Consider the following 15434-nt stretch of genomic DNA (forward strand, 5'->3'; position numbering starts at 1 on the left):
AAACCTACTATCTTCGAGTTTCGGATATGTGGTTGACCCCAAAAGGTTTTCAAAATATTGAACTTTATGTATTGGAAAACACATACATTAAGTATTCTTTCTGTCTCAATTTATATGATATTTTTTATATTTTAAGAGTCAAACAATTTAAGTTTGATCAAAAATTTGAGCATAAAATTTTTAACTTTTTTAAAAATAAAATATATATATTTATAAATTACGTAAAAATAATTAATAATTTAAAATTTTTATAATATTTATAAAAAATTATAATTAAAAATAAATTTACTTGACTTTTAAAATTTAAAAAATGACATACAAAATGAGACGGAGATAGTATCGTACTCCAAGCTGCAGCAAAGTAGTAATAGATGGCCTGGAGCTGGGTTTAGAAAAGACAGGCCACAAAATCACAAATTAAAACAAGAGTATCTTTTGAGAGTAAGTACTATACAGTACTTCAACCAAATATTTAATAATATTGTGAGTCATAATAACTACTATTTCAAGATATATATATATATATATATTATATATATATATTTCTTAATTTAATAATAATTGTTTATTATATATTAAAAATTATTTTTCAAAAATATTTGTACAAAATAAAAATTATTTTTTCTGTCAATTTTATTCTTACTATTTTTCATCTAAGATTATTTTCAAAACATTAAATTTAATAAAATTAAAAAATAAAATAATAATAATATCCTTATTTTTATAATTTCTTTTAAATTTTATCAAGTCAATAATGAATAACTATGATTGAATAGAATGAATAGTTAAATTTTATAATTTAAAAATTATCACATAAATTGAGACGGTAAAAATAACACCGTCGATAATAGCTTATAGCTTGGGTTTTAGAACTCTGTTTGCATTAATAACAGTAATGCAGACTTCTTTTTCCAACATCACAATTTAAAGTTGATGTGCGATATGTCTGTTAGCTAGACTATACTACATTAATTTACTACTTTTTCTAATTGGTTAAAATTATAAATATATTAATAATATATTATTTAAAAATTATATATTGAATAAATTTCAATTTCAAATCAATTTAACGATTTGTACAAGATAAGAACGTTAAGGATAACAATTATTTAATTCTTTTGGAAATTATAAGTTTTCATTGTTGTTTGAAAATCAAAGTTTTGACAATGACAATTTGAAACCCAATATGAAAAAGTATGTTATTTTTTTTGTTTGAAGGTGTAATTAAGTGTGCTATAAATAAATACAGACGTTACTTTAAATACTCAATATAAAAAATTATAATCAAATATAACTCCATCTTTAATTCCAACTTAGAAATTTTAAATATTCCAAACACCTACTAAGTATCGTTAGTAAACATGAGTCATAATTCATCAAGTGGGAGTTGGAATGGAATATATTTGTAAGGGAGAAAATGGTTCCTCCTGCCCTCACCTTTTTGTCTTTAAAGCAATGATGGAACTACGATATCGTATTCGATTGAATTTAATAATTTTAGAAAATATAATTTACATAATATAAATTTTAAATCTTGACTTCATCTTTGTCTCTAGACGCGCGATGTAGCATGACAACTTGAGTCTCTGAAAGTTGTTATGATATCATATTCGATTGAATTTAATAATTTTAAAAAATAAAATTTTGACAATATAAAATTTTAAATTTTAACTTTGGTTTTGGTTTTAAACGCGCGATGTGTACTAACAACTCCCAACATGACAACTTGAGTCTATAAAAGTTGTTATGATAGAATTTAAGTACTATATGTGTGCAAGTTGGCTATGTTAGCTTCTAGGTAGTGTTAATGTTGGTAGTTCAAAACACATAAAGGATGCATCTATAATGAAGAGTAGTAAGTTTCTGGTGAAAAGGAACATTCAATAATAACAGATAAATTAATCATTGTGTGTGACAAGTGTCTTGTTAAAACTTATAAGTTGGTAAAATTAAGAGATAATATTATTATTATTTAAGTACTATAGTTAGTTTTAATTAATCTCTCAACACATAATAATTAGGAGTAATATATCATTGTATTGATTATTTTTAAGATTCGTGTCAAGTTAAATAATAACAAATAAACATGCATGAAGGGAGTATTTTTATTATGATACTAGGTTATACCTGTTTAATTCTTGTTTCACCTTATTATTTTTGATCAATACACTTAGACGCGTGAGAGTGTTACATTGTCTCATATATATCTAATATTGATGCATGAGATGACAATTTTTTTACATGATCTTATGCAAAACTTCTCAGTCCTCACTTATATAAATTTTTCAATTAATTTTATTCTCAGTCCTCACTTATATAAATTTTTCAATTAATATAAAATTGCTATACACATCGTGATGCTTACCCCTCTTATCTATCGAAAGTTGACTCTCATTGCTAAGCCTCTTGCACAACTTTTTAGCATATGATTCCATGTGAGACTAGATCAAAGTAGTCAATGAAATATATGTATTTTGGGGGTTAAATTAGTAAAGTGTAATGATAGTAAAGTGTAATGATGCAATTTTCTTATCATTTTCCATTGCGTATATATAGGGTGTTCTATCTTTAGGTTATATTATTAAAAAAAAAGATGAAAAATATTGTTTTCTTTAATAATGATTAAAAAAAAAAAAGTTGTAGAGAAAGCACATAAAAACAAGAATATGAAATGATTCTCCAAAAATGAGAAGAAGTTTATAGCACCAATACGCAAAAGCCCTTTAAAAGCCAATGGATGATATATACCCCTCCACCTACTTGCCTACTTTTTGTTATTTTTTTAACAGTCTCAAAATAAGTATCATTTTAATTTTTTAAATAAAAAATTATATTTTTTTGTCCGATTTTATATAATAAAACCATTTTTTGGCCAGTTTTTTAAAAAACTTCAATTTTACTTATATGGTAAGTATTTTAAATATACATGTTTATTGGTATTCTTATTGGTCCACTTAATTTTAAAGATAATATACTAAATATAATTATGAAAAGAAAAAAAAATGAGTCTATTTTTATTTTTGTAAGGCAATTTGTTAAATATTTTAAAGTCTTTGTTATTTATTAAATTTCTGATCAAATATTGTCATATAAAATAAAACAGAGAGAATTCTTAATAAATGAAGATGAAATTAAAAAAGCATTTAAAAATAGTTTTGAAAATTAAACAATTAAATTAATTTAAAAAGTAAAAAGAGTCTCACAATTCAATTAATATAGGGAGCAACTACTATTGAATCGAAGGGAGTATTAAATTACTCATGTTTAATACAAGTAGATTGGTTGTTTTATTTTAACATTGTGCACTTTTCTTTAATGTATTTACTGTTATTTTTCGTTAATTTTTGTAATTAAAATAATGCTTTTAGAACGAATAAATCATTTTCTACGTTTATTTAAATATAATTTTGTAACCACTTTGCCTATGCAAATAAATGTATTAGTTTTTTCATTTCCGTTGGAAAAAGGGAAAAAACAGAGTCACATGGGTCATTGAGGACCTTTTCCTATGCAATAATTAAAAACTTTTTTCTATCTCTCTTTTTTTTTTTAATCCTACTATATATATAAACCCTCATTTGTGCTTCCATAAAATTCTCTTTATAGCAACTTTACTACGTAAAGTAAATTAATAATCCAAAGTAAAGTAGTAAAAAATAAGTATTCTAGCATTACTTCAATTAGTATAGTAGAGTATATTACATGAACTTTGCGTTCAGCTAACGAAAATATAAAATTTCAACAAACTCAACAAATAAAATAAATTCGAGTCGTAAAGGAATCTCTTTTTTCTTTGAAAAGAAACAAAACTAAAATTAAATTAGAGTTTGATTTATATGTAAACTCTTCAAGTTTCGTCGTGAATGATAACTCCAAATAAACATTAACCATAAGTCACTCCCACTACTAAGAATGCACCAAAAAAATATTCACATCACAATAATTAAACGTACATTATAAGAGACGAATTCAAAATATAAATTCTTTTTTTTTAATATTTAAAAATTCGCAATCGTTATTTTTACGAGTTAGAAAAAGAGACTCGTCTCTCTATAAAAAGCCCTAAAGCTCCTCCTTTTCAACGCTTTTTACACCAGATCTCTTGGACTGACTCCGTGGAGATGCGTGCTTGCTGAGGGAGGCCATTTTTACAATCTGGGTCATTCTCTCTCTTACTTTCTCTCTCTATATCTGCAGCAAATGCATTTGCAGTTATAATCTGTGTATATATATATGTATGTGTGCATCGACACATACAAAAGCAGACACGGATATATATGGCAAGTGGGTGATTTGATTCTTTGTTTTTTGATTTGATTTTGATTTTTACGGATTTTGTTTTGGTTTTGAGGTAACAGAGAGAGTTGGAGGAGAAGAGATTTCATCAATGGAGAATGGTGGTAACGGAGTGGTGACGTTGTTGTTCACGGAAGAGGAGTTGCGTGAGATAAGTGGGGTAAAGAGATGCGATGATTATGTGGAGGTGATGTGTGGGTGTACAAGCCATCGATATGGTGATGCTGTTGCTAGACTTAGGGTTTTCTCGTCTGGTGAACTTGAAATCACCTGTGAATGTACTCCTGGATGCACTGAAGGTTTTTTTTTTTAACAAACTTTAGATCAAATGGGGGTTTGCGTCAAATGCATGTTGTTCGTGGGTTTTATTCTATCGTCGACTCTGTGTTTGATTTATGTGTAACATTTTATGTGTATGTAAGTTTGCCTCAGAGAGCATAGTTTCTGCTTCTGTGGTAGTGTGTGTTCTTTGGTGTTGTGTGTTGAAGTTCTTGATGTTTCTTTGGCAATTTTGTGCGTCTCTTGTCAACCTTACCTTGCGTACATTCTATGTCTCAAGACTCCACTTTGTGAAATTACACGGGATATGTTATTGATAAGCATGTCAACAAAGGTAGAAATACATTGTGTGTTCGTTATGTGATAATGGTTCTTTGAAGGCAGGTTTAGTTGTTTAAGACTCTTGACCTTTGATGCAGAGTTAGAGTTCTGTTTGATTTTTCTTCAAAGCATCACTTTTGATGGTATCATCTTATGCTAAACAACTCATTGGTTCTACCATTTCTACAACTTGGCCATGACAACTTTTTGAAAACCATCAACTCTTAATTAATAAATGTTTATCGTGGGGCTTGTGCAGTGTTTTTGGTTGAATATTTAGCTGTGATATCAAAAGAAATCTTATACTATCACTCACCAGATTCTCTCGACAGCATTTGTTGTCAGAGCATATTTCTCTTTTTAATCATTCACTATGTATCCTCCTGGTTTCCTCCTTTCTTTATATTTTACAATCATAAGCCACAAAGAATCGATTTTGTACTTGATAAAATAACACCCCACAGAAAGAATTATCTGATAAAGTAAATTAAGTCCTACCACTTGTACTTGTGCTACTTAACAAGAGTCTCTTTTTTCACTGTCTGGAATGTAGATAGTCAGCTTCTTAGTTGTTAATACTTCTTGTATGTCAATGGTGATAAAGTTCCTGCGGAGAGTTGATTGAACGTGTTATGTTGAATCTGATGCCATATTTTCCTCTCTTTTACATTTGTTCATAGCCTTCTTGTGCGTTGTGCTCCTATTAAGTGTTTTGTGTTTTGTGAACAGACAAGCTTACTCCGTCTGCGTTTGAGAAGCATTCTGGGAGAGAAACTGCTAGGAAATGGAAAAATAATGTATGGATCATTGTCAATGGTGATAAAGTTCCTGTGGTAAAGACCCCATTGCTAAAATATTATAACAAGTCTCTAAAGCATGCTATTTCTCAAAATGGAAAAGCTTGTCATCGTGATGAGTTCCTAAGATGTACCGAGTGCAACAAAGCCCGCAGGTTCCGTCTCCGTTCAAAGGAAGAGTGCAGAACTTACCATGATGCTTTGGCGAATGTGCATTGGAACTGCTCTTGTATTCCTTATGACAAGTATGTTCCTCTTATTCAAGTTGTTATTTTGTTCTTCATTTTCTGGATTCACCACCCTCTTACACATGCATGCTGCGGTTGATTTTTTCCTAAATGTAAAATTTATTTAATTGATCAAAGTAACAAAATTTGTATCTTGTTCACAGAATGGGTATTGTCAATGGTTGCAGAAGTCATGGAATGGAAAATAGTTGCGTTTTGTTAGTTTGTCTTGGAAGTCTTTAGTTGATTCATGAGTGCTCTTACCTTTGTATAATCTGTATATGATTTGTTTTCCCACTTCAATCATTTTATGTCTTTTAGTCCAGCATGAACGACCAGGCAATATGTGTTTTATCGGTGGATTTTGTCCATTCTAATTTCTAGTTCTGCTCCTCCTCCTTAAAAGAAAAAAACTTTCATATTATAATGGTGAAATCTCGACAAAAAGAGGAAAGTCATGAAAGGTGAAATAGAAGTACAGGCAGGAAACTTTTGCATGCTGTGGATCTTGCATGTTTGGGAGAAGGATTCAAAGAAATATTTAATATTCATCCTAGTGAACCGTCATTAGCAAAGTACTTTACGATCTGATCAAATTTGAACCATGACTAAGCATTCATGTATGACCTATATCATACTAATAGTGTGTAGGTAAAAGGTGTAAGAACCTTATTTTAGAAAGAACAGCTCAGAATCTGAGAGGGGAGCTCTTTCATCAGTTTATTTACCTACATATGATGCTCTAGAAATGAGAAGATAGTTTAGGATATGTGATTACATATTAGTTTTGTAGCAGTTATTCACGTAATATCTTTAACTCACACCCCCAAGCACAAACAGAAAAAGGAAAAAAGTGCTTATTCTGGGGTGGGAAGGGAACTCATATGGCCTTTGCTCCTACATCCAAGTTAAATGGCACTTCGGATTTGATGATGTAGGTAGAGTTAACAGATAAAGGGTGACTGGAAGTAAAGCTTAATTACAGCTATTACTGCATTCAAATAACTATCGATTTTCATTTCCAGAAGTAGTGTCCTTCATAGTATTCTGTTTTCTGATCATATGCTCATGGGATCTCTGCTTATGGTCAGAACTTAATCCTTTAGAGGAGAATGCTTTTTTGCTTTGTTATATTTTCGAAGTCAACCACTTGTCCTTGACATAAATAGTTGTTTATTATGAGTATTGGAATTTAAAATGCCATCCCTTGTAATTGCATCCACTCCCCTGCACATGCCATCTGCTTTCTTGGTTTGTTTTGGTGAATCTGAAATGTTGTAGTTTCAAGTGATATAAAGGAATATGCTGATGCATGTCCCCATCTTATTAGGTGGTAAAAAGCTTTCTTTGCTACTTGATATACCGTGCAACGATCTTTTCTTTGCAGTTGTTGAACTAACAAAAGCGTTCATTTCCAATGTCACTCAAAATTTGCAAATTTGTTAAGATTGTCAGCTTTCTCTTCTCTTTTAGCTGTCAAATATGAAGTGATGATCCTCTGAATTTTCTTGTTTTTTCGTGTTTTTAAATTATGGACTTGCTCGATTACTGACTTGTATGTATCAGATTTTCATGTGACGATGAAGAAGAGCGAGCAAGCCGTAGGGTGTACAGGGGATGTTCTCGTTCTCCCACATGTAAAGGTTGCACCACCTGTGTTTGTTTTGGTTGCGAAATATGCAGATTTTCGGACTGCAGTTGCCAGACGTGCAGTGACTTCACAAAGAATGCAAAAGGCTGAATTATTTGTTTCCAATTTGAATGGGGTATGTGTTCCCCATCATTATTAATTCATCTAAAAACCCCTACTGCTCATGTTTTTGCTGACATATCTAAGACCCATTAATTGCCGTTTTACATTCACAATCAAAGGTTTTCTTCTGTCTATAAATATTGATGCATCGTTTTCCTGTTTTGATGCGGAATATAAATTTATGAGTAAAACTTCATCAAACGTTACGTTTGAACCCATTGTTCAAATAAAGGTTTAATGCTAAGATTTCATAAAGTTCGAATTTTTGGTCCACCTGATCTTTACAGCATATTTGACAAAGAATAAACCTACTAAAGTATTTCATATTTCCAAAAAGATGCCTCCCACTATACTGGTCTTCCTTTTTCATTAATGCGTTATAAAGGGCACCCAAATAGTTTGTTATGCAACATCAAATGTAGAATATATATAACATTAAAATATGCACTTTTTAGTGATGAAAAGAAAGAAAAATCATTTGTTGTAAACCTCTTTTTATTAATGGAGGATGAATTTGCAAGACTGATTCAACCATTCCCCATAAAAGCACAAAATCTTAATCTAGTCATCGAAAAAGCAAAAGGTGAATGGACTCGTTGTTTAGTGCAAGGTATAAGAATATATGATAATGATAAAATGCAGGACTATTTTATTTTATGTTTAGTTAGATATTAAACATTTTTAAAATTATTTATCCCATCATTTATGTCTTTGTGATGGAATAAACTATTCCATGTATATGATGGAATAACTTATTCAAAAATATTCCAACCTTAAAAGTTTGGCAAAAGAAGTACGTAGTACTTTAGTGAATAAAAACAAATCTACATGTTGAGAACTATGAGAGAGGTAAAGGACGTAAATAAACTGATCAAAATGCTATCTTATTTAGTAAAAAAAATGTTAGATCTTTGTTTTGATACTTATATTAAATCAATAAATTCTTAAATATATACGAATAGGAGTACTATCTAACAAACATGCAAGGGTGTGGCCTTTTGACTGATGATGTATGTTGAGTATCATAAAGTTTCATATTAAATTTCTAGCAAAGAAAAATATTAAGTCATTTCTTTTCAGAGTTTGGTGAATATATTTACGTGATATGAGTACAAAAGATTTAAATGTACTATGTAGTATGTACTAAAAGTTTTATAACATTTTACATAAAAGTAACCTCTAATTGATTTGGTTTGTTATTTCGATTATTTTAGGAGCACCCCTTAATGTTTTGCTTCTGAGGAGTAAATGTGACTAATTTTCTAAGCTATATCACCTCAATATTTCATAAATAAAATATAAATATTTGAAAACTATACGAACAGTGAATCTATGGCATATGAAAGTGATACCTCCCAGTACAAATCCAAATTAATCGAGCCCCCAAACGCAAATTACCAGATGCAAGGTGGAAAACTGAAAATAGAAGAATCCAAAGTATGGTTCTTTGCATCTGAGTACCTGATCCCATCACACTCCAACATCATTCAAGGCAAAAACTGAGAGCAGATGTGTAAAGCCAAGGCTTTTGTGTATCGTTGTGCATTTTCGAGCAAGGAGAGAACTGGTGGAAAACAAACATTTCGAATTTGGGACAATATTCATTACATAAGAGAAGGTGGATAGTCCTACTACACACACTTGATCCCTAAAAGAGAAGGGAAAAGTAAAACCATAAAACTACTATACTAACCTTTCTAATGAAAGTTATGAAGTAAAGGCTTCCACAACTTCAGTTACATTGTGACCTACCTCTCCTACCACCAAAACGGCCACCACCCCTGTGATTTCCTCTCCGACCACCACCAGAATGAGCGCCTCGAGTGAAGTTTGGAGAGACATTATTATTGTTCTGTCCTGATTTTGGTCCATTCTCGGGCACCTGACCTCCCAAATTCATCGGTGGAGGAGTAAATTGGCCTGGTATGCTCATTGGAGAAGGTGATTGTCCTTGATTGAAGTTTGGAGAGCCATTAATGTACCCAGGAACCACAGCATTTGGTTGTGAATTGTTGTTCTGTCCTAATTGCGGTCCATTCGCTGGTACCTGACCTCCCAAATTCATCGGTGGAGGAGTAAATTGGCCTGGTATGCTCATTGGAGAAGGTGATTGTCCTTGATTGAAGTTTGGAGAGCCATTAATGTACCCAGGAACCACAGCATTTGGTTGTGAATTGTTGTTCTGTCCTAATTGCGGTCCATTCGCTGGTACCTGACCTCCCAAATTCATGGGTGCAGGAGTAAATTGGCCTGGTAAGCCCATCGGCATACCTGGTTGATTAAAAACATTTTGTCCAAACGCAGGCCAAGGTCCAAATGGTGGCCCTGCACCAAAATTTGGTAGCCCACCTGGGAACATAAAGTTAGGCGGAAGAGCTGGATTTATTTGCTGCTCAAAAGGTAATGCATTTGGCAATGGCATTTGAAACATTTGCTGAGGATGACCTTGTTGGGGCCATGACATACCCATATTCGGCAGTGTGTTAGGAAAGCCCATATTCTGGGGCTGTTGAAATGGGAATCCATTAGGCCAAACTCCAGTTGACGGTGATGCTAAGCCAGGGGAATTTTGCATATGAGGGAATGGAGGAACTGATGGAGGCCTGATACTCTGTCCATGTCCTTGACGAGGGGCGCTTTGATGAATGCCTTGATCCATAGGAGCAGCAGCAGCAGCAGCAGCTGGAATAAAGCGTGGACTTTGGTCAACTGATAGCTTACCATTTTTATGTTGCACATCCGCAGCCACACCTTGATCATGTTTCCAGTTCTGTGGTCGATTTTTCAGATTCCTTTTGTCCTTCCTGTTTCCTGGTTTCTGGTCATTCATGACGTCCCTCTTTTTCATTTTTAGCATTCTCCTGTGTTCAGCTTCCTTCTCATCATCAGAAAATTCATCCTCAGACGCCTCTTCATCATTTTCACCAGATGCATCATACCCTTTCTTGTAAAGACTGTTGTCATTTAAGATATAACTTGAAAATTCAGGGACGAAAGAGATCAAGGTGCCTGGGTGGATTCCAGGGGGAACTTCATTTTCCGAATTGTATCTTACAATGTAGTACGGGTTCTTGACAGGGCCAAAAATCTCATCTACTATACCGAGTGGAAATCTGCTTTCTGTTATCCAGAGAATAGAACCATCACAAAGAGGAGTATGCTTCTCCACCCCTTCTACTACAACTTGGGCACCAATAGTCTGTCACACCATACATAGATGAAATAAGCCCTTTAGATAATAAAGTTTAATCAATTATAATCAAGCACCATTGACATAATCTTTGACTTTTTTTGTTTTCAGCTTTTTAGTCTTACCGACGACACAACTCCTACAGGCTGCATCTGGTGATGTGGTTGCAAGGTTGCAGTCACTTCCGGAACTGGGGGTAGAACCTGCAATTAACAAGTATGATTGAGTTTTTACATGTTGACATAAAACATGAAAGCAAATTCAAAACATCACTTTCACGTGCTAATCATCCATGAGGTGACCAAAACAAATACATGTTTCCAAAATCTTACTGTACTTCATTTCACTTAACACAAGTCAACCCTTTTAAGTTCTTCAGGTCAGCACCATAAAATTTCTAAAAAGGTACATCTGCTGGTTCCTACTCTCAAGACAAATAACTATGAGACAGAGAAAGCCACTATTTTCATGTCAAGAATATATTTAGTGCAGAAGCGCTTTACAATAGAAGCAAATGATTGTTATGGCGACACCGACTGTTGGAATTAAACTTATTAACCATATAAGGAGAAGTGCGAAATCCAGATTACTTAATCCACCCAAAGATGCAATGTTCAGCAAGGACTAAAATGAACAGGAATAACTGGTTGTCTGGTTCCAACTGATTTTGGAGTGCCACATAATTTCTTGATGGATTTATAGATAGTTCTTTGGCTAAAGTGCTTCTTAGAGATCTAGAGCACTCTACTCTTAGGCGTTAGTCTTAATATCATCAGTATATAAATTTATTAGCACTCTCCCCCCATAGATTAATATCATCTGACAGTGATTGATCAAGATGTCCTTCAAAAGATAAGCAGATAGATATAAAACGGAGACAAAGCAATCTTTTTCTTCTTCTAAATTATGTCTTCCATTCGCCGTTTAGTATGCATTCGCAAAGTCTACCAAAAGCGACATGATGCCAGTGAAGATAGAAGGTGAGGTAAAAACAGAAAAATCTAATATCACTCCTCTTTATCTTTAGGCATGGCCTATAACTGGGACTTTGGATGCATTATCAGGGAGATAGATGAACTCCACTTTGCACAAAGTTCCGTATTACATCTTTAGACTACTCACTAAATACACAGAGAATTTCAAGCTGTCAATCAAATGCTAACAGATTTGCAACATTTAGACATGTACCTACACAAGTGACTCTGGTTCAATTCTACTACAATGATCAAAGATTTGTGTTTCAGAGTTGACTATATGTAGGCCAGTCATTCTTTACTCGGAAATCCTGTTCATGATTTACAGGGATCTATTAAAGTATCATCTCTTATAGACGCCCTAAAAAGGGTGTGTTTTCTTGCTATTTAGCTGAAATTTAGACATTTTTCCATTGTATTCCATAAGGTGCAGAAGAATCAAGCACTTAAGACTTGAGTATATACTATATACAATTACCTACCAAATTGTTTCGCACTTAACCTACTACCTCAAGATAACTGTAACATCAGTAGTATTAGCATTCAGTGGCAGTTCTAAAATGAGAATATATAATCACTCCATAGACGCATCTACAATGTATTAGTATATTTATTGTGGTACTATAATAATGTTCTCCAATATAACGAAGATAAATTCATAATTAATAATTCAAATATTTTGATGATTATGTTCATGCTGATACCTATTCATAAAATGTGAAGTAGTGCTTATGTTCTGTAATAGGACAACAATCTCCTAAATGTGTATAGGACACAAGTTCTTTCTTGCACTTTAATTTGCCTCTGGGTTCCATTGGAAGATGCCTATTAAACTAGGTACACCTAAATTTTGTTACTTTATACATATGGTTGATTTCACTACATTCAACCAGTTCCATGATTGAAAACAAATGGACATTCAAAACTCGAAGCAGCACTGCCTCAAGTAAATGTCTTGTGTAATTGACCAAAATTTGATTAAGCAATAACTGAGGGATTATTAGCTTAAGTGGTACAATGACCGTGGACGTCTGATACTTCACTTTCATTAAAAGCTCAAACATAACAATCATTAGTAATTCAAATGCACTACCATTTACATATAAAGTGATAATAATTATTACCTGAACCTCATTCTTAGACCTGATAGGCCCCTTAACACCAGTGTCCTCATCGTCGTCATCCCAACCAACCATCTCATCGACATCAGATGCTACAATCTCGCCTTCTTCCATATTCGCCTCCTCTTCTGCTTCATCATTAGAACTACTCTCATCTTCATCGCTGTCACTACTAGAGGCCGAGGAAGAGGCTTCTCTTTCACTTTCACTTTCAGACTCCGTATCACTATTACTCACTATACTACCATTTCCATTATCATTCACAATTCTTTCCACAACCTTACTACTGATGACAACTTTATTATCACTCTCCTCATTCTTGCTAATCATTGCCGCCGCTGCCGCCACCACACTGCCACTAACATTTCCAACATCAGCTTGATCAACTACTCTTTCATCCTCTATCCCACTTATACTAACTCTACCCATCTTCTCCTCAACTATTGAATCAAATTCCTCAACTTTCATCCCATTCTCAGAACTCTGTTCATGATTCAAACAACTCAAAGGGTCCTCAGTTTGAATATCACCTTTCTCAGAAACCCCAATTTGACACTCTTCTTGATTCAAACAACTCAAAGGGTCCTCCATTTGAATATCACATTTCTCAGAAACCCCAATTTGACTCTCTTCTTGATTCAAACAAGACAAAGGGTCCTCAGTTTGAGTTTGACATTTCTCAGAAACTCCATCATTAACAGAACCAAGCTCAAGGGGTTGTTGTTTTTTATCAGCCATAGGACTATCCGACATCAAATCACTGAGGGAATCAAAATCAAGAAGAGAATCAGCAAAAGACAAAGAGAATTCGTCAAAGTCAGGGATAGATAGTTGGCTTAAAGGGTCAGAAAAAGGTTGATTTTTTTTATCATCTTCAACCTCTTCAGGGGTTGAATTATACAGAAAATCCACCATTATCAAGTGATAAAAATTGGGTTTTCAAGAAGTTTATCATAGTAACTTGAAAAATAGGAGAATACCTGACTTTATAAACAACGTATGAGAGAGTTTTGGTAAGCGATTTTTATGGGGCGCTTAACTTGAGCAATCAATCTTCTTAAACCCTACTAGGGTTTAACAGAACAATTTACAGGGACAAAAATCACCAGAAACTTTGGAAATTGAACAAAATGGTCCTTATTTTCTATTTTTGGTCTTCAAATGCACTTCGATATTTATATTTATTATATTGTATGATAAAATTATTTGATATTTGTTATAACGGAAGTAAAATTGATTTGGTTTACCTTTTTAAAAGGATAATTAATCAGAAAATTATTACATAAATACATAACGTTAGATATCATAATCTCTAAAATATTTCATCATTTAAAAAAAAAATTAAAAAAATCATTTTCTTTCTCTCTTTCATTATATCGGATATATCCTTCCGATTATGAATTATGTGTATTTTAATACCCGACACATACATCCACTGTTATTTATCTGAAAGGTTATGTATTTAAAGACTAATGTATCCGATAATAAAAGAGATTTAATATATTTAACGCGACAATATTTTAATTAATGTATTGTTTATGAAAAATAAAAGATTATTATAATTAGGAAACTTTCGAAAAAATGGTATAATAAATTAGAACCCAAGTGTATGCAATTTTGTACTTTGCCCTATTTACGTAGAATATGCCGCTCATAAACTTTGCTACCTTCTTCTTCTTTATTGTTTCCCTTTTTTTAAAAAAATCAATCCGTCGCAAATATAAGTCGAATTATATATTAAAATATTAAAAGAATTTCATATTTAAGATTTAGGACTGTTTAGAGGAGATTTCGAGTTTGTTGGAGTTGAATGGTAAACGTATATTTAGTGTATACTTCATATTTTAAGCTATATTCAACTTTTTAGTATATCATAATGTATAATTAGTATATAAATCATGTATAGATAAGTTATATTAATTTTTTTGAGCGTATCATAATGTATAATGAATTACTTAAAATGATGAAAATAATTTTCTTACTAAATGTAGAAAAAACAAAGTTTTAAACGGGAATAAATGGGCTTTTTGTGCACTTCCTCTGCTCATTTGTAATCTTTGAAGCAGGCCCATTCTACAAAGAGATACAAGAACAGCCCAATTACATGATTTTAGGGAATTTTGCACTTTACTTTTTAAAATTCATATAATTTTATGGTTGTCGAAAAGCATATGAAAATAACTTACATATGCTTTTCGCAAACGAAAATATTGAATAACATGTATCTTCTGACTAAGAGTGTTTATGTACATTGCTTTAATTAGTTTTCAATTTTCATGCTTTCTAAAAGCCTTAGGAACATATAATTTGTGGCATACACAATATTATAAACTAGGGAAAAGGGTTAAATATACCCCTAAACTATTTGAAAAGGTTTAGATATACCCTCTGTTTAAAGTTTGGTTCATTTATACCCTCGCCGTCCAATTTTTGGTCTACATTTGCCCTTTTGGGCGTTAGTTGGCCAACTCGGTAT

General features: G+C 32.5%; 2 protein-coding genes and 1 long non-coding RNA gene across 5 annotated transcripts; 2 read left to right on the forward strand and 1 right to left on the reverse strand.

The window, feature by feature from the left end:
• Positions 1-3984: 3984 nt before the first annotated feature.
• On the forward strand, positions 3985-7811 carry LOC101260246 (protein ULTRAPETALA 1). Of its 2 annotated transcripts, none has more exons than XM_010325418.4 (4): positions 3985-4159; positions 4359-4595; positions 5626-5938; positions 7487-7811. In XM_010325418.4, exons 2-4 carry the CDS (start codon positions 4388-4390, stop codon positions 7659-7661), a joined length of 696 nt encoding a protein of 231 aa, XP_010323720.1. In that variant the 5' UTR covers positions 3985-4159; positions 4359-4387; the 3' UTR covers positions 7662-7811. The 2 variants fall into 2 exon arrangements, with proteins under 2 accessions (XP_010323720.1, XP_004243325.1); XM_004243277.5 differs by having other exon boundaries at positions 4087-4284.
• A 1427-nt stretch (positions 7812-9238) lies between these two features.
• Positions 9239-14114, reverse strand: LOC101262131 (H/ACA ribonucleoprotein complex non-core subunit NAF1). 2 transcript variants are annotated; one of them, XM_010325415.4, is made up of 4 exons: positions 13939-14114; positions 12962-13718; positions 10989-11066; positions 9239-10872 (listed from the first exon to the last, which is right to left on the reverse strand). In XM_010325415.4, the coding sequence occupies exons 2-4, from the start codon at positions 13709-13711 to the stop codon at positions 9406-9408; spliced, it is 2295 nt and encodes a 764-aa protein (XP_010323717.1). In that variant the 5' UTR covers positions 13712-13718; positions 13939-14114; the 3' UTR covers positions 9239-9405. The 2 variants fall into 2 exon arrangements, with proteins under 2 accessions (XP_010323717.1, XP_004243804.1); XM_004243756.5 differs by having other exon boundaries at positions 12962-14098.
• Positions 10975-11762, forward strand: LOC112941848 (uncharacterized). Its single transcript, XR_003247513.2, has 2 exons — positions 10975-11160; positions 11243-11762. It is a non-coding gene; the product is annotated as an uncharacterized lncRNA (long non-coding RNA).
• Positions 14115-15434: the final 1320 nt, after the last annotated feature.

This window comes from Solanum lycopersicum, chromosome 7 (assembly GCF_036512215.1).
Source record: "Solanum lycopersicum chromosome 7, SLM_r2.1".
Lineage (NCBI taxonomy): Eukaryota > Viridiplantae > Streptophyta > Magnoliopsida > Solanales > Solanaceae > Solanum > Solanum lycopersicum.

Bases quoted from the DNA above. Each gene is read 5' to 3' on its own strand.
- LOC101262131 (XM_004243756.5), bottom strand. From the start codon at position 13,873: ATGGTGGATTTTCTGTATAATTCAACCCCTGAAGAGGTTGAAGATGAT. The intron at 11,067-12,961 runs GTAATAATTATT...TGTTAATTGCAG, and splicing joins GGTCTAAGAATGAGGTTCAG to GTTCTACCCCCAGTTCCGGA. The intron at 10,873-10,988 runs GTAAGACTAAAA...ATGGTGTGACAG, and splicing joins CTGTAGGAGTTGTGTCGTCG to ACTATTGGTGCCCAAGTTGT.
- LOC101260246 (XM_004243277.5), top strand. The intron at 4,596-5,625 runs GTTTTTTTTTTT...TTTTGTGAACAG, and splicing joins TACTCCTGGATGCACTGAAG to ACAAGCTTACTCCGTCTGCG. The intron at 5,939-7,486 runs GTATGTTCCTCT...TGTATGTATCAG, and splicing joins TCTTGTATTCCTTATGACAA to ATTTTCATGTGACGATGAAG.